The sequence below is a fragment of the Chroicocephalus ridibundus genome, chromosome 1, assembly GCF_963924245.1.
Source record: "Chroicocephalus ridibundus chromosome 1, bChrRid1.1, whole genome shotgun sequence".
NCBI classification, from domain to species: domain Eukaryota; kingdom Metazoa; phylum Chordata; class Aves; order Charadriiformes; family Laridae; genus Chroicocephalus; species Chroicocephalus ridibundus.
The window spans coordinates 169,695,206-169,720,097 of NC_086284.1; the positions used below are offsets into that span (position 1 = coordinate 169,695,206).

The 24,892-nt window shown below is 37.8% G+C and overlaps 1 protein-coding gene and 1 long non-coding RNA gene across 2 annotated transcripts in view; one reads left to right on the forward strand and one right to left on the reverse strand.

The window, feature by feature from the left end:
• The first annotated feature begins 85 nt into the window (after window positions 1-85).
• On the forward strand, window positions 86-3,725 carry LOC134510007 (uncharacterized). The gene is made up of 3 exons (XR_010069461.1): window positions 86-505; window positions 2,592-2,746; window positions 3,264-3,725. It is a non-coding gene; the product is annotated as an uncharacterized LOC134510007 (long non-coding RNA).
• Window positions 3,726-5,952: 2,227 nt separating this feature from the next.
• The window catches only part of CFAP54 (cilia and flagella associated protein 54), a 112,578-nt gene continuing 93,638 nt past the window's right edge, over window positions 5,953-24,892 (reverse strand). The window contains exons 60-69 of the mRNA XM_063322755.1: window positions 23,262-23,367; window positions 22,533-22,622; window positions 21,796-21,937; window positions 19,473-19,673; window positions 18,012-18,220; window positions 14,704-14,889; window positions 12,493-12,599; window positions 11,483-11,672; window positions 10,070-10,147; window positions 5,953-7,535 (exon numbers count right to left, since the gene is read on the reverse strand). Coding sequence (XP_063178825.1) covers window positions 7,416-7,535; window positions 10,070-10,147; window positions 11,483-11,672; window positions 12,493-12,599; window positions 14,704-14,889; window positions 18,012-18,220; window positions 19,473-19,673; window positions 21,796-21,937; window positions 22,533-22,622; window positions 23,262-23,367 — 1,429 coding nt within the window. The 3' untranslated portion in view covers window positions 5,953-7,415. The remainder of the gene's footprint in view (window positions 7,536-10,069; window positions 10,148-11,482; window positions 11,673-12,492; window positions 12,600-14,703; window positions 14,890-18,011; window positions 18,221-19,472; window positions 19,674-21,795; window positions 21,938-22,532; window positions 22,623-23,261; window positions 23,368-24,892) is intronic.

Sequence of the window (24,892 nt, forward strand, 5' to 3'; positions counted from 1 at the left end):
GCACTCCCGGCCAATGAGCGCCTCTCTCGCGGCCCGACTTTCCGCGCCGCATCCAACTTAACAGCCCGTCCCAACAGCCCCCGCGCGCGCTCCCTCCACCGCCTCCCCCGGCGGCTACGGTGGCCCGCAAGGGGCCAAGGGGAGGCCGGGCGCCCGCGCGCACAGCCCCCAGCGTTGGGTCCGTTCCCAGCGCTGAGGCGGCACCCGGGGCCTTTGCGGAGGCCTGGCCTTGGCCGCGCGGCCGCGTGAGGCCCGGCCCGAGGGCGTCCCGTAGTGTCGGGCCGTGGCGGGGCTGGAGGAGCCGGCCCGGTCCGGGCTCTGTGTGGAGGCGGAATCCGTTGGGGATGGTGGCGGGTCACTGACCAGCGCGGAGCCGCCCCACGGAGGCTGCTAAGGGAAGCTGGAGCCCGCCGCGCGTTGAGACATAACGTCCCGCTCTACCCCATGGGCCGGCTTCGGGGGATACCGCTCCGGCATCTGCCGCCTTGTAAACTTGGAGGAAAGGGTGCGTTTTCAGTACTGAGTAAAGAGCATCCAGCACAGCCCGGTCCTTACTTTTCACTGGGACATCTTGGTGACAGATCGTCATAAATAAAAGTAGTAAATACATGCTGAGAAGTTCTTGTACCTGCCAACTCAAGGCTGTTCTTAATTATGTTCACAACATACCTGTTTGTAGCCCGACATGCTTTATGTTTACTTCCAGTAACTGATCAAATAACAGAAAATCATTGCGTCTGTATCCTGACTTAGAATATAGCTCTTATTCTAGTCGTGCTAAGTTTTGTCGGAGGGATTTTATTTTATTTCGTTTTGTTTTTCATCTGGTAACACAAAAGCTAACCTTTCTTCAAAAGTAATATGTACTTTCACTGTCTCTGCTTTCTAAACCTAAGTAGAAAATTATATAGTAAAAGATTGTCTTTAAAAGGATATTAGACAAGAAAACTGTAGCAAAACTAAGTGTTTCTGTAGAACTCTGGTTTCAAGTGAGCCTTTACCTTGAATATGGCCCTCAGAATTGGTAGATCTGAAATGCCCTGTTCACTTTCCTTTGGCAATGGGAGTTTTGACTTTCCACGTTTGTTTTAGCTCTAATCTGTATAAGTGAACTCAGGAAAGAAACTCATGTCATTGTTGCACAAAATGCCGTTATTACTTCCCTACAGCAATGAGGATCATGCCTTTATTGCATCTATTCATCCTCATTAACCAATCATTAGTCATATCATCTATCATCTGTCTTTTCAGCTATCTGAGCATCAGGGGACTTACAGCATTCCTACAAGTCTCCTACCCCCACTCCACTTCATTGTCCTAATTTGCTTTTAAGCCAACCATGTTTCACTTCTAAGGCCAATACTCGTTATTCTGTTCTGCAGATCTTCAATACAGAGAAGATCAATACTGAGCTTTTTCTTGCCTGTAACAATATCTGCTGGCTTTTTTTCTTTATCTCCTCACCGTATAGTGTAACTGTGTTTACAGACAGGTAGGTGAGTACCTGCCTTCCAAGCCCTGAAGCCTCAAAGCTCAGCAATTAGAAATTTTTGTTTTTCTTAAGTAAACACAACCAGCATTTTTTGCTTCGTTCTGTGACACCCCCTCAATTAAATCAGTTTTTCCTGCTGCTAGGACCTTTGTTTGCGCTTTTTTATGCCAGTGACTGCACTGTGTTTCTTCCTGGTGTTTATAAGAAACCACCAGGACATCTTGGTGTATCATCTCTTGGGAAAGGATGGCAGCAAGAAGCTCAGTTTTTACAGCGGAGCGGTGCTACCCCGGAAAAGGATGGGGGCCGCCTGAGCAAGGCAGGGCTCTCCAAGCAATTGTGCAAGGCTGTAGAAGAGTCTCCCGGGAAAGTTCCCTGACATCTGGGATAGATGGATCAGGTTTGGAGGGAAACTGCCTTGCAGGTAGAAGGGAAATCCTCTTCACAGAGCTTTCCAGATAAGGAGAACTGGGAAATCTCTGGAAATCTCAGCCAAATATACAGCATCTGACCAAGGATTTCCCTTCACCAGGAAATGAGGAACTTATATCTTCCAAGGGCAGGGTGCACTCCTTTCATCAAGCTTTTTGCTGCAGGCACATTCAGATTTTAAAATGGATTAAAAAGGCCAACCAATTGCCTACCACTGAGAAAAAATCACAACTGAGGTATCTATATCGAGATTCTATCTATCTATCTATCTATCTATCTATCTATCTATCTATCTATCTAATCTAATGATGTAGTGTAGAGAAATGCAGCCTGGGCAGGACAGCGGAGGCCTTGAGAAGCTGAGGCTCAGGACGCAGCAGAGGAGTATGGGCATGGGATGGGATGAGAAGAGATGGGTCACCAGGTCTCCCTGGTGCTGGAGACCCCATAGCTACAAACAAGTTACTGTCAGTTAAAGACTCACAGGCCTCCTGTTGGACAAAACCTGTTTTCATGGTAAACAAAGAGAACTAAACCCAATTACCTAACATATGTAAACCACCACATACATTGAATTTAGATGTACCATGGAACTGCAAACCCATGAAGAAGGAGCAAGGTGTAAAAGTGTGTTAAACATATAAAAATTACTCCAAATTGATCCTAGAGTGAGGAAGAAGATGACATCAACAGAGGGAGAAGAGAACATCATCGTATCCTTCCTGGCCCGTGGCTCCAGATGTGATGACTTGCTCTAGCAGCTCCTCACACACACCCCATCGTGACACCACTGCCCTTCAGGCCCAGGGGAGCAGTAGAAGCGTGAGCATGACACGGGTGAAGGGGGGTAAAAATAGTAACAGTTTAAAATTATAACTGTATAATAATTTTAACTGTATTATTACTATTATTAAACTTTTTCTGTGTTGAAGTATTCTTTCTTTTCCCATAATAATTAGACCTGGATTAATAATGATTCTTAGATTAGGCTAAGATTTCAGTTACACTGGAAATAAATGTTTGGCTTTAAATACAAGTTGCATTTCCTCTTTGCCCATAAACGAGGTTTTCAAGGTAACAGCAGTGACACTAAGTCCTGAAGGATAAGCCACAGAATTCCTGGGGCATAAGACCAGTCAGGAAGCTGGGGGGAAAAAAACACATGGATTTCTTCACGGTTGTAATTGTCCTTTAAAGCAGTTTTGAAGTAGTTGGTATCATTCCACTTGGTAGTGGGCTGATAAGAACGTAACAGAGCTAATAGTTATATACATGTATGATAATGAAATGTATCCAGTAATTTTATAGCATAAACAGAATGCTCATTTTTTTCCTATAGCTATGCCATCTTCCAGCTATACAATGCCAGTATCCGTGGGGAATGAAGTAAGGTGCGAAGTATGAAGCACAGACCTCATTCTGCTCGCGCGTCGCAGAGCGGCCATGAGAGCACTTTTGGAAAAATCACATTAGAGATTCCTATGTCGACCCCCAGGCCTTGGGGAGGAGAACACAAGACTGCCAGGAAGCAAGGAGCTTTGCCTAGGATGTTGTTAATTTTTGGGGTCCGATGAAATGTTCTTTTCAATTCTGGATGTCTGCCCAGGAGGTAAGCCAGCCCTGAAGGTGCACTGCCGCTTTACAGAGCTTCGCCTTCCACACAGCTGTCCTGAGAACGGCCCGGACAGACTATAGAGCCAGATCCATCCCCTTGTGATGATTTCTTATGTCACATATTCTGGTTTTCCACTGTGTGACACTGAGATTGTTGGTGTAATTTGCTTCAGCACGTACTTTTTTTTTCTTTGCACATTAAGTAGAATCCTAAATCATGCTGACATGAGAGACAAATGAGAATAATTCTAATTATCTCTGGGGTTTCAAAGTGGAAAATTAAATTGCAGTGGTAAATATTTGACTTCAGCACTTGCCTCTGGACCCTTTCACCCACTCTATTTTAAAGATTAACCTATGCTTCATATTTTCACTTCTCTCATTTGATGATGTACTCAGTATCTTTAACTCAAAGAAAATCTTTGGCAAACATAAATGGAACTCTTTGCTGGCTTAATTAGTTCAGCATATTAGCCTGTAATTCCAACAATTAATTCCAGTTCCATCATTATTCTTTTTAAAAATCTTTCTTCCTGTATTTCACTGAAAATGGATTTGGAAACAAATGACTATCCCTTTTACATCATGTCTCAATTGAATAATAACTTAAATTCCCTGCCTCTTTCATTCAAGGATCTGAAAATATTTTCCAAATGTTGATGCAGAAAACGTCAAATCCCTCACTGATGAGGGGATTACTGTTATCTTCAGATAAAGAAACTGAGGCACAGCGAGGCTAATTACTACGATTATTTTGTTAGATTGATGTCATCCAAAAAATGGATAAATACTTAATCCAAACAAAATATGAGCATGAGTTGGGGCTGTAGTGGAATTTAAAAACCAGTCACATACAATTGAATAAATCTGTGTGAAATTACTAATTTCCACATCATAAAATTAATTTAACCAGAAATAATTTCAAGTTGCTATATATTTGTAGGCATGAGACAAACCCTGTCGATGCCTTGAATATACAACTCTCTGTCAAGGCAGCAACATAACTTAAAACTATATTGAAACAGTATTTGAAAAATGAAGTATTCCAAAACCCACTCAGACCTGTCATTGTTAAGCTCCCTGTTCAATTTCAATTTGAGCCCTAGCACAATCTTGTTGATGCAGTTATTAATTACAGGACCAGAAATTGTTTTTGTTCTCAGGATGCTTACTTTATTCAGTTCACAGAACAGACAATACCAAAGGAACTAAAAAAAAAAATCCAAAACAAACCCAAACTGTTTTTACTATTCTTTAGTTCCCTGTAGGATCCTTCTTATCCCTCGTCCAGGGGATGCACGGAATATAAATTGTCGTTCAGTTCACAGTCGTTTCAGTTTGTCCCCACAGTGCACACTCGCTTGCACACTCTCCCCTTTTGCCCCATCACACAACTTACCAGATAGGGAAATACTACCCGTTCCTTTCACAGATGTGGAATGGAGAAATATTTCAGTTAAAATTTGAAGAGACTTGGTGAACGTGCCAGTGGTTCAAAGCTGTCAAGGCAGTAAGTAGCCCTTGTGCGGTGTTGCAGGGGCAGGTGACAGAGCAGACTTTGACATAGCTGGAGGGCCCTCCCTTACACTTCAGACTGTGAAATCAAAGAAGGTGCCCTTCCCCGCTTCCTTTTTAATTTTGGAGACAGTGGCACAGGCAAGTATTCTACAGAAACTTAATTGAGCATGGTGCTGACACAAATTTATTCTAGTCTCACGTATTGAAAGCTTTAGTCTGCATTCAATGGTAAGGAAAAACCCACCCAAACTATGATAATGCGTAAAACAAGAAGCAATTTACTTTGCAATTAGCCTTATACTTTTTTTCTGTGCAATTACTGGAGACGTTTAGATATGAGCTTTCTTCTTTACAAGCAGATTTTAACTAAAGAGTTTAATTATATGCTAAAAGAAAAATGTTTTCTCCAGTGTTTTCTTCTGAAGCCTGCACTGAATATTTAACGGTCTGTTTATGAGTAAAATCTGCTGCTATGGATACGGTGAGGTCGACATTATTATTTTACAGTGCTGTGTTAAAGGACGTAGTAGGATAATATTTTTGTTGCAACAAAAATGCCTTAGAAAGTGTAATGTATTTTAAATTCACACGCAAAGCATTTTGTTTGGTATTTCTCTTTTAAGTATAGGAATTATAACAAGGTCCAGACTGGCAGCACTGAAGAAACACCTCACCTGTAATAGAACTTTACTTCCATTTTCACCTGATGCTACAGAGGGTTTTACAAATATTAATTAAGCTGCACAAAAGTCCTATGATAATCCTCAAGGTGACTCCAAAAAGAAAAAGAAAGGTTTTTTATACTTTTTACAAAGCATAGGGAAAGACTGAATAGTTTTTCCAAAAAAAAGCTGCAATTTTCTACTTGTTCCATGTAAAAGAAAAATGAGTCCTTCTGATTTTCCTACTACTTAGAGCATTACAGAAAAGGCTACACAAAATAAAAAATAGCACAACTTTGAAAAAGCTACACATAACACAAATACATCCGGTCTTCTTTCTTTTATAGGAATAAAGAAAAATAGCAGAAAGCCAAAACCCATTTCTTCCTGTTACTGAACACATTTAAGATACTCATTATGCTGAATCTTTTACCTCTCTCTCTGCCTCTGTAAAATAAACTTCACTGGTAAACCAGGTAACATTTCTCTGAAAAGCACAAACCGAGGTAAATCTGCGATTTCCAAAGAGCTCAAAATATTTGATTGTTCTATCACTGGGCTAGAGCACAGTGAGAGCCTGACTGAAGGAAAAGGGGCTGGCGTTTCAACCCAGTTGTTTATTTTTCACAGAAACCGAAGCCAGGAATAGTAACTCCGAGTCCTGAATTTTCACGATGACACAGAAGCATGGCTAGTGACAGGACAAGTCTCAAGCAGGACAAGCTCCTGCCCAAACGTCCTGGGGTTTTTGCTGTTTTTCGCAAACAAATTATTGTAACTAGCGAAGAAGTGCCTGGCCTTGTGGTGTGAGCAAAGCCAAAGGGCCGCAAGCTCACAGTCCTGAATCTTACTGCACTCTCCAGTGTGGCCTTGTTCAACTAACTCACTTTTTCCTGTCAAATTCCCCATCTCTAACACTGGGCACGCATGTTTCCTCAGGTGGCTGTTGTTAGGACTCATTAGGATTTCTTCAGCGCTTTAAGATAATATTTACAACATTGATAACATAAGCAGAGGGGGTTTGTTAGCATTTTAGAATTATGTCCAAAATTGTTCTATATAGTACCACTTTATTTTCTAAATTGGCTTTTTTTCAGACAAATGCTTTGAAATTATGGAGACGTCTGAATGATCATTTTTACCCTCAACAACCTCTGATGTGTTTTTTTTTTAACAAACGATAGAGAAGTCTGAAATGCTAGTTTCCAAATAGAAGTGTAAAAGAACAAACTCAGTGATGATTTTAGGCCAAAAAAAACATTCTCAACCTCAAAAATAAAACCAACTCTTGATAAGTGTGAAAGCAATTAAAAACTTGCTGATGAAAATAAAACTTCAGGGAAAAAGCGGAATCTGTTAACGGGTGCTGGAAGGCTACAGTCCCGTTCAGCTTTTCTAAACAATAAGAAATTATGTAAAAGCTAGAAAACCCCTAACAAACTCAATTATAGATCAAAAAGAAATCAAATTTTTAATCCTCTTAAGAAACTACTTCTAATACTTTTAATTCCTAAAAATGTATTTAATTTTAAAAACGATTAATTTTTAAATAATTAGAAATAAACGAAAAATCAAGATTATCAAACACATTAGGAGCCAAATCCTGCTGTGATAAATGAGGTTGTTTCATTAACACCAGAACTTAAGTCTAAATATATAGCACTCAGCAACTGATTAAGTTATTGCAAAAACAGAATTTAGTGAAACAGAGAAATGATCCAGTTGAAAAGACTTTCTTCAATTATTATACATCCACTGGCAGGATCAAACATATCTTCCAAACTTGCTATTGATTGCAAAGTAACATCAAATGGGATCTGAAAAAAAACAGGGGGGAAAAAACCAAACAAATAAATAACTTTATTAAGCTTACAGGTACCAAAAAATACATATATATAAATAGCTCCATATTAAAGCCAGATTTCTGATCGACAACCAGTGAATAAGTTAGAAATACTCATTGCCTAAATATAAATTTGTGGTTAATGACATCTTTTGCAGGAAACTAGTAAGAGCAGGATTAAGGGGAGGAAATTTCCATGAACACTCTTGGCTGACAAAGTTTCTTCTGATTGTCTGTAGGTAAAATAAAGATATCAGACAAAAGCAGCAAGAATGATTAATAATTTGGAAGGCTTTTCCTAAGATGAGAAGTTGAAAGAATTGAGTTAACTGTAAAAGGTGAAATAGAGGGCAATGATAAACTGGTTTGCGTGTCCATTGGACGTGGAGAACTATTCAGCTGATTTAGATATTAAGAAAAACTAACTAAAGGAAAAGCTTGGAACAGGCCATCTAGGGAGGTTAACTTTTAATGCAATTATTTTATTCATAAATTTACTTTTAAGAATGGAACTCCCAAACACTGTACTTTATCATCTCCCTCAAGAACATAGCTGTTCATTAAATAGCTTTAAAACCAAGCCAGCTGATCGATTTTTATTCTTAAAACATGAACAGTCAAATAATTTTACATGAATAATTCAATAAAAATGCACTTTTCCCACTTAGAAATATAATTCAGTGCTGAATCAAAAGCACCATAAGACACATGAACAGCAAAAAGAGGATCAAAGAAGAGAAGCTGGAAACATGGTAGGAGTTAAAGCGTGGCAGCTTGGAAAATGAGAAAACAAATACCACAAATTAGAACTGAATTTGTCCAATTAATTCATAAGAAGATGTGCAACAAAAAATTGTCTGGTGGGGAAAAATGATGTAAAATTACATATAAGCAATGTATCTGCTGCCTTCTCCCGCATGCTTAAAAACAAAGGGAATGCACTACCCTATGGTATGCATCATCCCACTGGACAATGCACACATACAGCTTATTTAAAAGTTTGGAAATACTACTTAGAAATAGGCATATGTAATGAAGTGCTGAACACTCTACAAGTTCTGTTGGCTTCGGAGAAGAATGAAGATATTCAGCATCTTGAAGGATTAGGCTTCACTTGCTCAACCAAATCTGCCATATCTAATAGGATCTTAGTTTGAAGTCTCTATCTGAAACTTTGTGATGAAAAGCCCATCGTTCCACCTGTTGAAACATTTTGGCTTGCTGTGGCATTTAGCCAGAATAAAACAGAGCAGTTAACATCATATTCTTACTGGAAAAACACCACTAAATCAGCTCCCTCACTTTCACCATAAACCCAAAGAAAGAAGCAGGCAAAGTGAGGAGAGATTCGTGAGAATTTGAAACAGGTCCAGGAGGTCTGTGTGATTCTAAGGAAGCTCAGCTGTACCTTTCCCTAGGTATCTGTCAAATCTCTGCCGTGGAAGGTATTTCAGTGGGACTGTGAAAAGTGTAGCTTTGCAAAATTAATGTCTGTGTATTTTGATGCATTGATAAAACCAGATTGAGTGATGTGAAGGTCTGGGAGTCATCTGGGAGAGACCTTCAGGATGGATAACTTCAGGATGATAATATGGGGTGTCAAGAATGGTGCAATATGTATAAAAGGGAAGTATGTACTCCTAGGTACCAGCCTGCAGGAAGCACTGGACAGCTTTACAGCTTCTCTCTTCTATAACAGGCCCCTAGCCGAACTGTTCCCAGATAAAACTTGTGATGCTCTTCTGGTAGGAAGAGCTACCTGACTGGAAAAGAAGGGTACAGTGGATGCCTTATCCATTGTCATTCCATTGTGACCAGTTACAGGCAAGATATTTGAGGATTAATAGGGCAGTTGATATGTTACGGTGGATTCCAAAATCTTCCTTGGAGATTCCTTGGCTTCCTTGAGCCCTGGCAGCAGTAGTCCTCTCCTGATTGTCCTAGAATGTCTGAGAACACTGAACGCTACCGCTGCACGCTATGGGCCCATTCCCATGGTATTCTCTGGGATACCGACTACAACTGGGTAACAAGATGGATACAACAAAAAATGGCATGCTAACTCTAAGGACGTGTCATGGCCAAGGCAGAGAAAGTTAAAGAAAAGAGAGGAAAACCTGAATAACTGTAAAAAATACAGAGAGGGAAGGAAATTGCATTTGGCAATTGCATCATGGAAATTCACTGGAGTCTGTGTAAACAATGACCGGAGAATGGCGGATAAACCAGATGAATCCATTGTGAGTGAGATTAATTTTTAATACATTTTTCTATGTATAAAAAGGTGAATGTAATACTGTAATGAACGGTGAAGATATTCACAGTTTGTAATCGTGCACATTGGTATTTTATTTGTAAAGATGAAAAAATAAAACCCAAACGGAAAGCCCAACAAATGTATGAGAAAAAAATGGGAAGACACTTAGTGGTATAATCCGTGTTTCGGTTTAACTGAACAATTGTTTCATTTTAGAAAACAGATTTTTACTGTTAATGAGAATAGCATACCTCAGTTAATGGCAAGGACAGGGCTGGAACAACAGACAGCAGTGCTTTGACTTCAGATAAACACCTTTTAGCCATTTCCTAATGGTATAAAACAAGAAAAAAACTAATGCTGTGCTATCAGTCTCCTCTGATAAGCTAACAGATGGCTTGGCTTTACCAAATTTTTCAGAACAATCAAGTTTTAGGTTATTCTAGTTGAATTCACAGCAAAACCCTTAGCTGATGCATATAAATTTTCTGCAACACAAATAGTTGTGTTTGCTTGACAAACACAAGTGCCCAAACCTTGCAGTTTCTAGTGAGGCAAAATTGCCCCCGGCTCAGGTATTAAATCAGGTGAGCCAGCATACTTTCGCTACGTGTTTACTGAAGACGTTCTAAACAAACACTCTGACAAGATGATATTTATACACGGCGTGTTAATCTTATTAGTATTCTAAACATTGTTTTTCCAATTACTGACATATATTAATGAAAGTTTGAGCAAAACCCTTCAGGTAATCAGAAACACCCGCTAACGGACAGCTCTCTACCCTCCTGAAAACACCGTGATTGGCCAAAACATCATTTGTTCTCCAAGCTGGTCAAAATACAGCCTCGTAATAATGGCACCGTGCACAACTGTCGCTGTTTCACAGCATCCATCAGACAAAATGACAGCCTCTACATCATTAATCATTTCATATAATAGATATAAAGAGAATCCTGTCACATGATAAATGTCTCCCACTTTGAAAATAAACGTCTATTTTGCCTTGGCATTTATCAAGCAGCAGTTATGCTGTGCCAACATTCTATTCCAATGACATTATCTCAAACAGAGCACATGGAAAATTCTGAAATTACCTCTTTTGTGTGTGCATATGTGGGGGGAGTTAGTTGGTTGCGGGCCGTATTCAGCCTTGCTAATAAAAAGAAAAGAGGAAGGTGGCGTAGAGAAAATGAAAATAAATTCACTGCCAGTTTTAGTCTTCTCTCAATAATGTTTTTAGAAGGTTCTTATTTCACAAACCATTGCTGCCCATTTTGCATTGAAGATGTGCAACCGATTTCTAAAAAGCACTTTAGGGTTGATGGCCGTGCTAATTTAACACTATGCCAAGCATTTTCAGACGTAGATTACTATAAATTAGGCACCAATTTTCAAATCTATGTACCTGAAGATGTAGCTTTTATTTTCAAGTGGAAGGTTGAAGATGCCTGATATTTTTGTAAAATGACAAGCAATAATAAGGAAAAGAAAAAGTTAAAAATTAAATGAAAAGTGAAAATATTTCAACATTTCTTGAAAGGGGTGAGGGAAATTTAATCTTTTATGTCTGCCTTCCAAGTTACCCGTCATTTATTTCCCAAAAAGGCATCTTGAATAAATGACTGTCAGACATATTTAACAGCAGAACTGTTCTTACTTACTTCTGTTTTTTCATCAAGATGTACTTTTGCAACATTCATTTGGGGTTTTTTTGAAGGAATTCTTTTCAAAATTTCACTTTCTTCAAGAAAACGTGTAGGTTCTGAAGCTGAAGACAAGGTTTTAGAACTTTGCATCAACATTTCAACTTGCTGCTTCAGATTAGATAATTGCTCCCGTAAAGAAATAATTCTGAAAGAAAACAAGATTTTTCATTATTGCTGTTATAAAAGAACAATTATTTGTTATTTCAAGGTTATATTTAAACTGACCTAGCCTTTATTACATATTGTTTCAGTTCTACGTTTTCTTTCATTTCAAGACTGATCTCCTAATTTTACAAAAAGTTGTCCATTAAAGAAAGTGGAATTATGAAATGCATTAGCTTTTTGCCTTAAAAACGGTAAGCAGTAGTTTAAGCATGCCTCTCTAAGAAAAGATTTTCTCATCCAAGCAGCACAAGGTGTGCTGACAACCTGGGTGACAGGGGCTGCAATTCTTCTTGGCCCGTTCTTGCTTCCACTCAACCTGCTCAGCAATCCTAAAAATTCTGGGGCTAAATGAATGGCAAGGAAGAAGTAATGAAAAATTCCATAGGATGTAAAATGAAGTGCTACAACTGAGAAAAATTCTTGCACGCTCAGGGTTGTATTATGGGATGGAGAAAGCAGCTGATCCAGTGACAGAATGGGAATAACTGCTGGGATTGCTTCTTAGATTTGCTAGTTTTTTCTTACATTGCTATGACAGTGTAATATAATTAGCATGTGTTAGTTCTTTAAGAATCAAAACTGAAATGCTGATGTACTGAAAAGGCATATGTTTGGATGGGTTTATCGCTGTGTACAACATCTTACAGTTTTTATAGTGAAAAATCTCTGAAAAGCGAAAATGTATGCTTTTAAAGACTTACAGCTCTTCAGTATTTTGTACTTTATTTTCTGTCATCCTAAATGGTTGACTGATCTCTAATATGGCATGAAATAACAGGATAAAGGCAGTGATTATTTACCTAGCCAACGGAATCCACAAGTGGCCTGAAAAAATAGACATTGAACTGAAAATCTTGATGTTGCTAATCTTGACGGGCTTTGTATTATAAGCATAGAGCAGTAAAACCTGCAAAAGAGATGGAATAGGTAAACTGTAACGTAGTATGGTACAGCAGACCTATTTCAGTGATACTAGATTATAGTAGCTATCAAACACGGTGTACTGATGAAGACTTAGATAACTGACTTTCAAAAAAGGGAGGAATGTCACTGCGTATGTATTTGTACTGTACTCCATTTTTATTAAGTGTTAAAACAATTTAATTATGCATATAATTTATAGGAGTTTGAAAATTAGTTATACCCTATACAGTCACCACCAAAATCCTAGTCTTGTCCTGATCTTGGTCAATCAGTCCCACTTAGGCTCATCTCCAAAGCTCCAACTTCAGGTAGGCTGAATAGAGAGCATTTACTGAATTTCCAAAGACTCTTTGTAATTAGTTACGTTTGCTAAATGGCCTCATGCATGGCTGTCATCATACAAGGTTTAAATCTATGAAGCGCACATAACTCACCAATCTAATAAAGCTGTATCAATATAAGAGAACAAGAAAATGAAATAGAATGTTCTCATCGTTCACTGAATTAATTTGCTATTATTATTGAAAATATGCTTCCTAGTGGTAGCTGAATATTTTGATTATATGGAGAATGTCAAGAATATGGCATTCATATATTAATCATTTTCAAGAATTGTCTCTGGATCTCTAATGATCTGTAAGGTCATGCTAAAGTAACCTGTAAAACTATATTGAAAAGTACCTTATTTGCATTAACTTCAAAAGGGTCTAGTAGAAGTTTTGACACCAATCTGCTATGCCAAAAATTTTGGGGATCATGGATTTCTATTGCAGTAGCGGAAGTTTTATCTACATGCTGTTCCCTCGTTTTAAAATAAAACAAATTCCATGTCCCTTGCTTTCCTGCAACCCTCCAATCTCTCTCATCTTTCATGTTTAGTCTGCTTTCTTAGAGAAATGAGGTTTACCAAATCCCATTTTCCCTGTATATTTATATCTTTGCTTTTCTGACAGCCTCCCACCAAACAGTATTCTTTGAATGTATTGGTCAGCTCTAACCAAACTTAACAGAGTTAAGAAGCTCAAGAAATGGGCCCATGTTAACTGCATGAGGTTCAACAAGGCCTAGTGCACCTGGGTTGGGGCAACCCTCAGTATCAATACAGGCTGGGGGATGAAGGCATAGAGAGCAGCCCTGCGGAGAAGGACTTGGGGGTACTGGTGGATGAAAAGCTGGACAATGTGCATTTGCAGCCCCAGAAGGCCAACTGGATCCTGGGCTGCATCAAAAGATACGTTGCCAGCAGGTCCAGGGAGGTGATTCTGCCCCTCTACTCCGCTCTGGAGTACCGTGTCCAGCTCTGGAGCCCTCAGGACAGGAAAGACATGGACCTGTTGGATTGGGTCCAGAGGAGGGCCACAAAAATGATCAGAGGGGTGGAACACCTCTCCTATGAAGAAAGGCTGAGACAGTTGGGATTGTTCAGCCTGGAGGAGAGGCGGCTCCAGGGAGACCTTATCTTTCAATACTTGAAGGGGGCTTATAAGAAAGATGGGAACAGACTTTTTAGCAGGGCCTGTTGCAATAATGGCTTTAAAGTTAATGGCTTTAAACTGAAAGAGGGAAGATTTAAATTAGATATAAGGAAAAAAAATGTACAATGAGGGCGGTGAAACACTGGAACAGGTTGCCCAGAGAGGTGCTATGTAGATGCCCCATCCCTGGAAACATTCAAGGTCAGGTTGGACGGGGCTCTGAGCAACTTCATCTAGTTGAAGATGTCCCTGTTTATTGCAGGGAGGTGGACTGGGTGAACTTTAAATGTCCCTTCCAACCCAAACTATTCTATGATTCCAAGACATCAAGGACCTGCAAAAGGCATGAATCCAACATGGCCTGGAAGCTCTAGATGGTTAACAAAGTCTTTCTTTGGCCTGCCACCAAAAAACTGTCACAGCATTCTGTTTGTCCTACATAGCAGGTTTGTGGCAGAGTAAATATATAGCTCCCTGCTGTGCAGCTTGCCAGTCAGCATATGTATAATTCAATAAAAAGCTGCTCAGTCAGAACACAAATATTCATTGGAAATTAGACTTAATTTGTTCCAATAACTCAATAACTAAGGAATTGCTTTGGTGTAGTTATACCTTAGTCTCTGTATCGTTTGATGGCTTTGCCAGAGAAGGAATGTACCACTGAATGTTAATTTCCTTATTTGAAGCATTTGCTGCCCTACTCTCCGTCTGACTGTCTGCTTCTGTGATGACAGGAACCGGAGAAGCTATTCTCACATGTGACATATTTGATGTAGTTCCAGTAATTTCAAGTGACATCTGAAACACAAATGAAAATTTTAAATAGCATTTTTTCTGGTGTAACATGCAAAATCTGCTATAATCTAGTGTCTACTAGAATCAGAATGACTCTCACTCCTGCACAAATATATGCTTATTTAGATAAATGGGTAATTTTAAAAGGTGTCATTTTACCAAGTTACGGCTTTTCAAAGTTCACATGATGAGACATTTCTAACCGTAATGCAAAGGACTTCTGGGCTGACTTAGAGACACCTACACTGAACAATGATGGTTACCTTTGATTTATCTTCTTTATGGCGTTACGTTTTTTGCTAAAAGATATTATGTGGACATGCTGACCATACAAAATTTAGTGCTGGAAAAGTAATTTGTCTGCTATACATATTGATAATTAAAATAGTAATCAGAATGCTAGACTAATGCTTCATTTATGTTTATCTATTTGTTTTCTCGTTAGCCATGCAACTAACAAAGGGTGATACCTACTAAAAATTCAGTGACTTAATTTGTGAGAATTTGTCACATGTCGTATTTACTAAAATATATATGGATCATTAGCAGGCTATTCATCAAATAATTACTGTTTGGCCATCATTTACCAGGGAAGCAATGGAGGAATACTGTCAACCCACATTCATTCATGAATAAAAGCCTTTTTTAAAGTTGTGAAACATTTGATTTAAAGGCTGAACAGCACCATACCATTGCTACTTTTTGAAGCGTTACACAGGTCTGCAAAGAACAGAGGGGGCCAAACAGTGACGTTTTGGGGGAATGCTGAAGCTATTTGAAGAAGTTGTTCGAGTCTCCATCATTGATTCCAAAATGTGGACACTGAAAACAGCTGCCTAGGGAGCTAGTTCTTTTTTTAATTTTTAATGTTCATTGCTGAAAAAAATGGGGAATTTTACCCACTTTATTTTCAGAAAATACAGCTCATGACTGATACAGAGCGGTAAATCTAGGTGAGCAGAAGATGGATTTTTCACAGTGATATAATCTTACTTCATAAAGCCAGTTCCCATCTCACATCAAAATATAGTTGAAATGAAGATAAAGATGAAGTCATGCATGCTGAAGTCACGCATTCGAGCACGTGGATATGCCTTCAGCATGGCATGGGACAATTAACTGGGGATGACCTATGCCACACAGACTCTAAACACTGAGGCAGTGATAACAGTGGCCATAGCCCATGGTATGCCATGGGATGTGCATGGATCACACACCTGTTCCAAGGATCCCCTACATTCAGGATCTTTGGCAATGAATCACCAACTATGTTACTAGAATGGAGTGTGAACAAAATTATGAGAAAACATATATGTGGAGGTGGGAACAACCTGATTTATGTCGTGCCCCTGAACAACAGCTCTTAAAAGTCCATCTTACGATATATATTTCTTTCTATAATGTGTGGTGTGTTTTCTTTTTCACTGAACTGCATCTTGTTATTTACATCATATTGAATCTTTTTGAGGAAGGATATTACAACTGCTCTTGTCAAACTGGAGGGTTGCTGAATTATATACATAAATATTTATCTATTCAACTCTCTCAAAAGCCTGAAAACAACAAACTCTCTTAGTTAAGTGTTTCCAGTCCTACATATTATCATGGAATGGAATAAAAAACAAGCATGCAAAATGTAACAGGGCACACAATTTTAATTATAGCCTTCTTAATGTAATTTGGATTCTTTGTTCAGCAGAACTGAAAAAAAACTTCGAGTCAAAAATAGAATTACAAAGACACATGTAAGCGAAACAAACTTGTACATAAAAATCAGTCTTTCAAAAATTCTGTCTATTTGTATTGCTAAAAATCCAAGTATCAAATTATAGTAACATTTTAAAAATAATTTATACAGCCTCCTGAATAGTTAAAGCTTCTAAAAATGTTGTGATAAAAATCAATGAAGCTTAGAATTAAAAAAAATAAGAGCTTTATGCTTGTTAGCTGTCTCCAACAGTGAAGCTAACACATGATTATGCAGCTTGCACCTGTCACGAACATGACAGTGAGCTCTGAAGCTTATTATTCTAGGACAGTGTAATACTAATTATGTCAAAAGAAGAGCAGACAGAGTAAAATAATTTTTGATATACGATGGCTGTTATAAATGTCACATACCATATATTTACAATTTATTCAGTGGCACAGTCAGCTCTTTGTTGGGAAATGAGTAATGATATGCTGTCCAACACTGCAGAAAGTTCACCAACTGTAGAAGAATTACTTTCACAAAACTATTTTAATTCATTTTTATACAATAACAAGTTCTCACTCCTCAAGGCTCCCCTGTCTCCATCTAATACTGCACGTAATAGGTAAAAAATAAACCATACAGAGTAACCTGTCATTTTAATTTTTTAGTATTAGGATAATTATTAATGTGAAAAGTGGGACAGAGAAAGTTTGAAGACAATTACTTTTACATTGAATATTCAAAGACTTTTACCATTCAATATTGAATACATATGCCATGGTCACCGTAGACTCCAGATTTCCAATTCAAGATTTCTCTGAGTAATATAGTCTGAGCTGCCTACGTAAATAGGCAAAGCGTAAACAGGCTATTCACAAGCCAGAGATCTGAAAAGACTGATTTTCTAGCCAGCCGATACTCAGTGAAAAAAATTGGCACACAAAGCCTTCAATAAATTTTGATAAAATATAAATTATGTATTTTTTGAAAATCATGTTTTTATTATAGACCAAATTAACAATATAGAGATTTGTACATACAAATTACAAAGCAAACATCAGGACATTTTTGGTATGGAACATGGAGATCTACAAGATTAAAAGCCTCAGTCCTACCAAATAACACAGCCAACTTAATTAGCTAATAATGAAATCTTCTTAAATATCATTCTGCTTAATCTTCTAGGATCTAAATACACTGGGCATGGGCTACAGATCATTTTTTCAGGAATAAATAACACAAGGATATTTGCATCTGTTAACTATGTCCTTCACTACTTGCACAGGATTTTGGTTTTGCACTGATCCTCTGCATAATGAATTTCATTCTTCTATAGCGCTCTCAGAAATATCACCATTGCAACTAGCAAGAATCTGAGCAAAATGCAAGTATAATACATATTTTGAAACATCAGTAAGAAAATAAGTACCTTTAAAGAATCAGCTGGCCTACCAAGTCGCAATTCTACATCATGTAGCTCTTCTGGGAAATTCTCAAGACAACACAGTGAATATTCAAACAAATGCTTTTTAAGAAATGAATGCATTTCTGCTATGCGTAGAACAATTCCTGTGTCAAAAACGGAACTAAGGTGTCCATCTCTTGCAGAAAGTGATCCAGGTCCTGAGTTAGGGGCAGCTGTGAAAAGAGATGTTTTATGACATCATCATTTGCCATTAAAAAGTAAAGTTTCTACAGATGCTAAATTTTGAAAGTTTAGTAAAATATGTAAATTGATTCAATATCAACTAAATGCCTTTCCAACAATTATACTGCTTGTCCTTAAATATTACTGGGTTATGCTATTTGTATTGCAGTTTTTCACTGGAGAGCTGATAATGAAACAAGCTTTGTCTGGACATCATAAATTAGCATAAAATGGGAGATGCAGTTTTGAGGTTTAGGTACTTAAATTTAGACGTGTAAGCAGAAGCGTGTTTACCACGTGTCTAAACACCCACTAGAATAAATGCATATTTATTCACTACGGTCAAAAGAAGCTCTAAGAGCTCTTAAGACCCTAATTTAGACAGCTAGTGGCTGATCAGCTGAGTCGCTCCCTAGGCTCCATCATTGGTAACTACAGCTGAGATACGCACGCACATTTTGAGACCTACGTGTAGATACCTTATTGTCCTTATAGTTCTGTGGTGAGGTAGAACACTTTCTTTTCCTTTGGTGCTGCAAGGCAAAAAACCAACCCTCTCTGAAATTATTATTTTCAGTGTTACTGAGTTTCACTCCAGGCAGCACCGATATGTACAATCTAGTTCTGTTCTCACCTATCAGGTTGTCACTTGGATATCCAGCAGCTGGCCATCAGGTATGAATGCATAGTATTAGTGCCCTGAAATTAATGGATTTTTACTCTGTTTGAAAAAAGTAATGATTCTTACTCTGTCCTATCTATTACCATCTTTTGTTTACAGTGAAATAAACCAAGTATGTACATAACATCTGGGGTTTTAGTGAAAATACATTCAATAATGCTCAGCCTTCCCACTTACACTACGCTCAACTCTCACAAACAGGCCCCCAACTGAACAGATCGATTTCTGATGTGACTTAAGTCTCATATATCTAGAACTAAAAATAAATATAGATTATGTATTTTTAAAAAAATGCTTCAGATATAGTAATAGCAATTAAGTTTTGAGGGATGTATCATGAAGACTTATGAATAATTATGAAAAAAGGTAATATCTTCACTTACAACATTTGTAAACTGACATAAATCTTGATTTCGGTTAATATTTTTTCTCATTCGTACGATTTAAAGGAACTCAAAATGAGAGCATCTCTGCCGATGGCCTTTGAATCTGACACTGTTGGCCCCCAAGAACAATATCTCACCAATGGCATTTTTCTAAAAGGAAGAAAAAATTCATACCAAATAGAAGGTTTGTGTTATAAAGTCTTTTTAAATAACTGTGGTAGCGAATTAAGTGAACCCATGTTATTGTCTCTTTCTTCTGGTTGGCCTTGGTGGCAAGACTTTCTCTTCCTTCACTTTGGCTCTGCTTGTCTTGTGTGATTTGTTTGTTTTCAGTAGAAGATGCTTTGGGACTTTCAGAGACAACGTTGTATCCATCTGCAAATCCAATAACAGTTCAACAGTCCACATTACGTGAATGGTTGCAATTCAAAAGCTATTTCAGCATTGTGTTGGAATTCACTAATCTGTAACTGAAAATGTAACTTTTGAACCTGGTTATGTTTCTCATAAGAGGAAAATTCTTTCTATTCTGCTTTAATATTAGTTGGACTATTAAAGAAAATATTTCTCAGATCATGTCCAGGAATCTGGCTGGTCCTTGCAAGGAGCTAAAAGGGGTAGAGAGTGAGCCCCTCTCTCTCTCTCTCTCTCTCTCTCTCTCTCTGTCTGAATTTTAATATAAACCCATTATTTCTATACATTGTTCGATAGAAACAACACTAGGAGTCATCAGTCATAACTACAGCAATTGAACTTCGCATTTATATTGACCTGAACTCAGAACAGTTAGGTACTCTGAAATGTTTGTTGCTAGCTTCAATCCAGTCCCTTGTAGATATTAAGCACATTTTCAATTAAACCGATTCTTGACTATGGACTAAAAAAATATACTTTTTGTGTGCTATCTAAATTTATACTTATGCAAAAAGAGGAAAAAAATCAGTACAGTTATCACTATATCACTGCTCATATGCAGTATTTTTTCACTGTATTAGTACATGGCTCTCTCAAAAGCCTACAGAATTCTTATGCTCTGTTTCTCATTCCAAATTGAACAAACATTATGTTACAGTAATTCCTAATAGCGAACTTCCAGAAAACAATTTTGTGTGCTTCTACAAAATATGAATGTCTCCATTATTCCTGATACTTCACTGTCAATTGTAAAAAAAGTATTTAGTTAAAATGGCCACATTGTTTATAGATGAAACTTAAACAATGTGTTTCACTAATGGTTTTACAGAAAATATTTAGCATGCTGTGCTGATCATTTCCATTTCAATTTACCTTTATATATTTTGGCCTACTATTGCTTTTCTACATTTTCTATTCTTTGTATTGCCTAACAGAACTATCAGGAGAAACACCTGCTGCATTTGCTAAAAGAAAAAAAATTATCTGTAATTATAAGCAATGGAGCTCGTACAAAACAATCAGACTGATGGAGAGTCTTAGCATACAACACTTGTTTTCATAAACCAATCAAAACACATATGTTTAAACACTGTACAGTAAGCAGACGTTGCTCAGCTTTGCCAGCAACTACCAGGCAGAACAATTCAATCTTTGTCAGTCACTTGGGATGATTGAAATTAAGCCACCGAACCAAAATTTTAGCCCTAAACTAGTGGTTCCCAGTTTAAAAATAAATATAGATATTTTGCCTTAGTGCTTCTATAACATCTGGCAACCATTATCCCAGAATTCCTAGTTTCACTGATTTATTTTTTTTAATCAAAAACTTCCATTTCATCAACTCCATTAGCTGTGAAATAAATGCAGAAGTTGGAAATAAACCAAGCAAAGGCAAAGTTCTACTAAGCTAATAGAAGCATCTTGAAATGATAGTCCACTGGACTGGGAAGACAGTGACTTTTTTTTTATTTTACTGACTTTGCCTTTTAGAATACAGTACCCAGGCAGATAACTTCGTAAGAGTCAGGGTTTCTTGGTTTGGGGGTTTGGGGTTTGGTTTGTCGTTGGGGGTTTTTTTGGGGGGATGGGAGAGGGTGGGCAGGAGAGACAAACTATTCAACACCAATATGCGTTTGCAAAATCAAAAGAAATCCTGAAATTCTCCAAGGAAAAGCTAATATACCTAAGGAAAAACTCTGTTCAAAATCAGTGAAAAAAAAGCAGTGATGACTGATAGGGGGGCCAAGACCTACTCTAGAAGTCTGGGGAAGTCCTGTGACCAAGGTCCATCTGTTTTTCTAGAAGTATGTCAGCACGTGCACTCTATCTTGCTGAGCCACAGTATGCAAACAATGCAGTTTTTCTTAACCTATTGAACGCCCGCACAGGCTGATACTTAAAGACCCATTAGATCTAGTCACTATTTTGTACTGTTATGCAGGATGAGGATTTTGCTTTTACTTTCCAAATTTGACTTAAAACTTTTCATAAATGAAAATTAGATATTAAATGTATTACTAGATTACAAGGCATATATAGTGTATTATTATTTAATGTTCTATTACTAGGTATAAAGGAATACCAGATAAGAAATCTCTGTACGAAGCAAGAAGATCCATGAAAGCAAATTCTGGGATTTTCTGTTGCACTGCATCCTCCATGCTGTGTTCTTTAACACTCTTCATTCCAATTAATAGCTGAGAAGCAAGCGCAGCTTCACTAACCTAAAAATAATGTTTATTTTATTCAGAACCAGTTCACTACAATATTTATATAGATTTTAAAATCTGAGAGTAGCAAGATGATGACAAAAAATTAATTACTCAACCTACTATATTTTTAAAAGTCAGGAAAATATTCTATTTCTCTCTGACATATCGTACATACTATACTTAAATAAAACATTACTACTGACAGCTTAATTACTACATAAGTGATTTCAAATCAGATATCCTCACCTGGATGCCACTGATGTCTACCCACATGTCAAATACATGTGCACACATATCAGGCAGTGTGCTGTTTTATTTGCACTGAATCAAAGTTGAAGTAAACGGAGTCAGATCTGTCCAGGAGAGATTAAATGCACTACTCAGACAGCGTCCATTTTAATTTCCTCAAATAAGACCCATGCCAGAAATTTCAGGAAACCTTAATTCTTGTCTTGTTTGGATTGTCTTGTTTGCTTGTGTAAGTAGCATAAAATGAAACTGATGGTTGGACTCGATGATCCCAAGGGTCTTTTCCAACCTAAATGATTCTATGGTTCTATGAAATTAAAAAAACACAAAAAATACCTCTTCAGAATATTGCACCAACCTGTGTAGCTGCTCTTACTGCAATCCAGGCTTGTACTTTGTAGCCTTCTGATTTTCGGGCCTGCTCAGAAGAGAGTTCTCCAGAAGAGATCTAAAATTACACACCAGTTCACAATTAGGATTCTAAATATTTTATGGTAAACTATATTTTAAATATAGAAAAAAGCCCTCCTACTTACAGAGTTATTGTTTTATTTGCAAGTTGTAAAAATTAGCATTGATTGTAAATCCATGGATTAATTGCTGAAATTGAAAAAAATTATCCAGAGCATACTAATTGGCTGCTCCCGCCACTTTAACACGGTTGAAGCCTTTCATATTTCTCATGCTGTCACTCATGTTTTTACTGAAAAATTGAAATCTGTTAAAGTATAAATATTACCACTTAAAAACCAGGTTTCAATATTATGCTTTCTTTGCAAGGTACGAATTAATTAGTACATAATCATAAACGAAAATACCATTTGTTCTGTTTCTTCCTATTTTATAAAAAAAAAAAGATTTAAATGTTATCATTTTATGCAACAAACATGAGAAATAAAATCAAACAAGATAAAATTCTATTGCTGTACTATATGAATTCTTTGTGTGATTTTTTCCAGTAGGATTTTCAGTATCGCTATGATTTATAAGTCACTGTTAAGTTAGAGTCTGGCAAGGTGCGCGATGTTCTAAGAGAAATATATTTCCTGCTTTGAAGAGGACACTACCCAAAAGATAGAAAACATACTTTTGATTTGGAAGGCACCATCTTATCTGTCTGTGACACATCCTCACTATTTGTGGCAAAATGCAAATACAATAGTGCTATTTCAAGGTATGATCTTCTTATTAACCTGTAAGAAACAACACACAGATCCATCAATGTTACTGTCAAAGTAAACGTTACAATGATACAATCTGACTCCCGCATAAGACTAGCCATACAGCCCCACCAAACAATCATTCACCCAGCCCACATCACCTACTCAAAGTGTACCTTCTTTTAGAAAGCCATGCGATCCTGTTTTAAATTCTTAGTGAGTCTAAAACCCCGCTATGGTATGCTTAACAAATAACACAATGATTTAAGAATATGTCAAATATAAATTGCATTATGTGCAACAAATATTCAATAAATAAATGGCAAATATTTAGTAACAAAACTGGAAGTCTGCAAGGGAAGTGATCTTTCTGTACAGAATCTGTATGGGTTCCTCTTCCTTCCTCAAGTTCAGGCATATATCCATTGTCCTGGTTTCCCTGAAACATGGGTTGCTGAATTTGTATATGGGTCTTCAGTCAAACTCTTCCAAGAATCAGCAAAAATACCTGGTGACCAAAATAGTCTTTCATTTCTTCATCAGCCTCAGCTGAGGAACGTTCTAACTTCTGACTTCTGTACCAAAATACTCTACATCTTCAGACTGACTGTGCTCACCAATTCCTGTTCTCCTTTTATTAAACTTCCTTCACCTTTCAGTTATTTTTACAGTAGTATTATAAATCAGGCAAAAATCATAGAATGGTTTGGGTTGGAAAGGACCTTTAAAGGTCATCTAGTCCAACCCCCCCTGCAATGAGCTGGAACATCTTCAACTAGATCAGGTTGCTCAGAGCCCCATCCAACCTGACCTTCAGTGTTTCCAGTGACAGGGCATCTACTACCTCTTTCTGGGCAACCTGTTCCAGCATTTCACCACCCTCATCATAAAAAGTTTCTTTCTTATATCTAGTCTAAATTTAAGCTCTTCTAGTTTAAAGCCATTACCCCTTGTCCTATTGCAACAGGTCCTGCTAAAAATCCTGTCCCCATCTTTCTTATAAGCCCCCTTTAAGTATTGGAAGGCTGCTATAAGGTCTACCCGGAGCCTTCTCTTCTCCAGGCTGAACAACCCCAACTCTCTCTGCCTCTCCTGATAGCAGAGGTGTTGCAGCCCTCTCATAATTTTTGTAGCCCTCCTCTGGACACTCTCCAACAGCTCCATGTCTTTCCTGTACAGAGTACTCCAGGTGGGGTCTTACCAGAGCGGAGTAGAGGTACAGAATTACTTCCCTCGAACTGCTGAAAATCACTATATCTAGAGAACTTCTCCAACATTTCTATTCCCTGTAGGTTTATAACAGTTTTTTTATGCAGATTCCTTCTGGCTCTGTAGCTCTCTCCAGATCCCTCCTATGAATTAGTTTCCGAAGCTTAGCAGCAAACTTCTGCTCACATAGTTACCATTCTGGACAGACTCGTATTGCACAGAGTTGGCTGTTCCTATAGTACAATAAATTCCATCTTTGGTATGATTTGTGTAAAGCAAAATACAAAAGTCAAAGACTGATGTACAGTTCAAGATAGGGCAAGCTAAGCGGGAAGATGGCAAGTTGTAT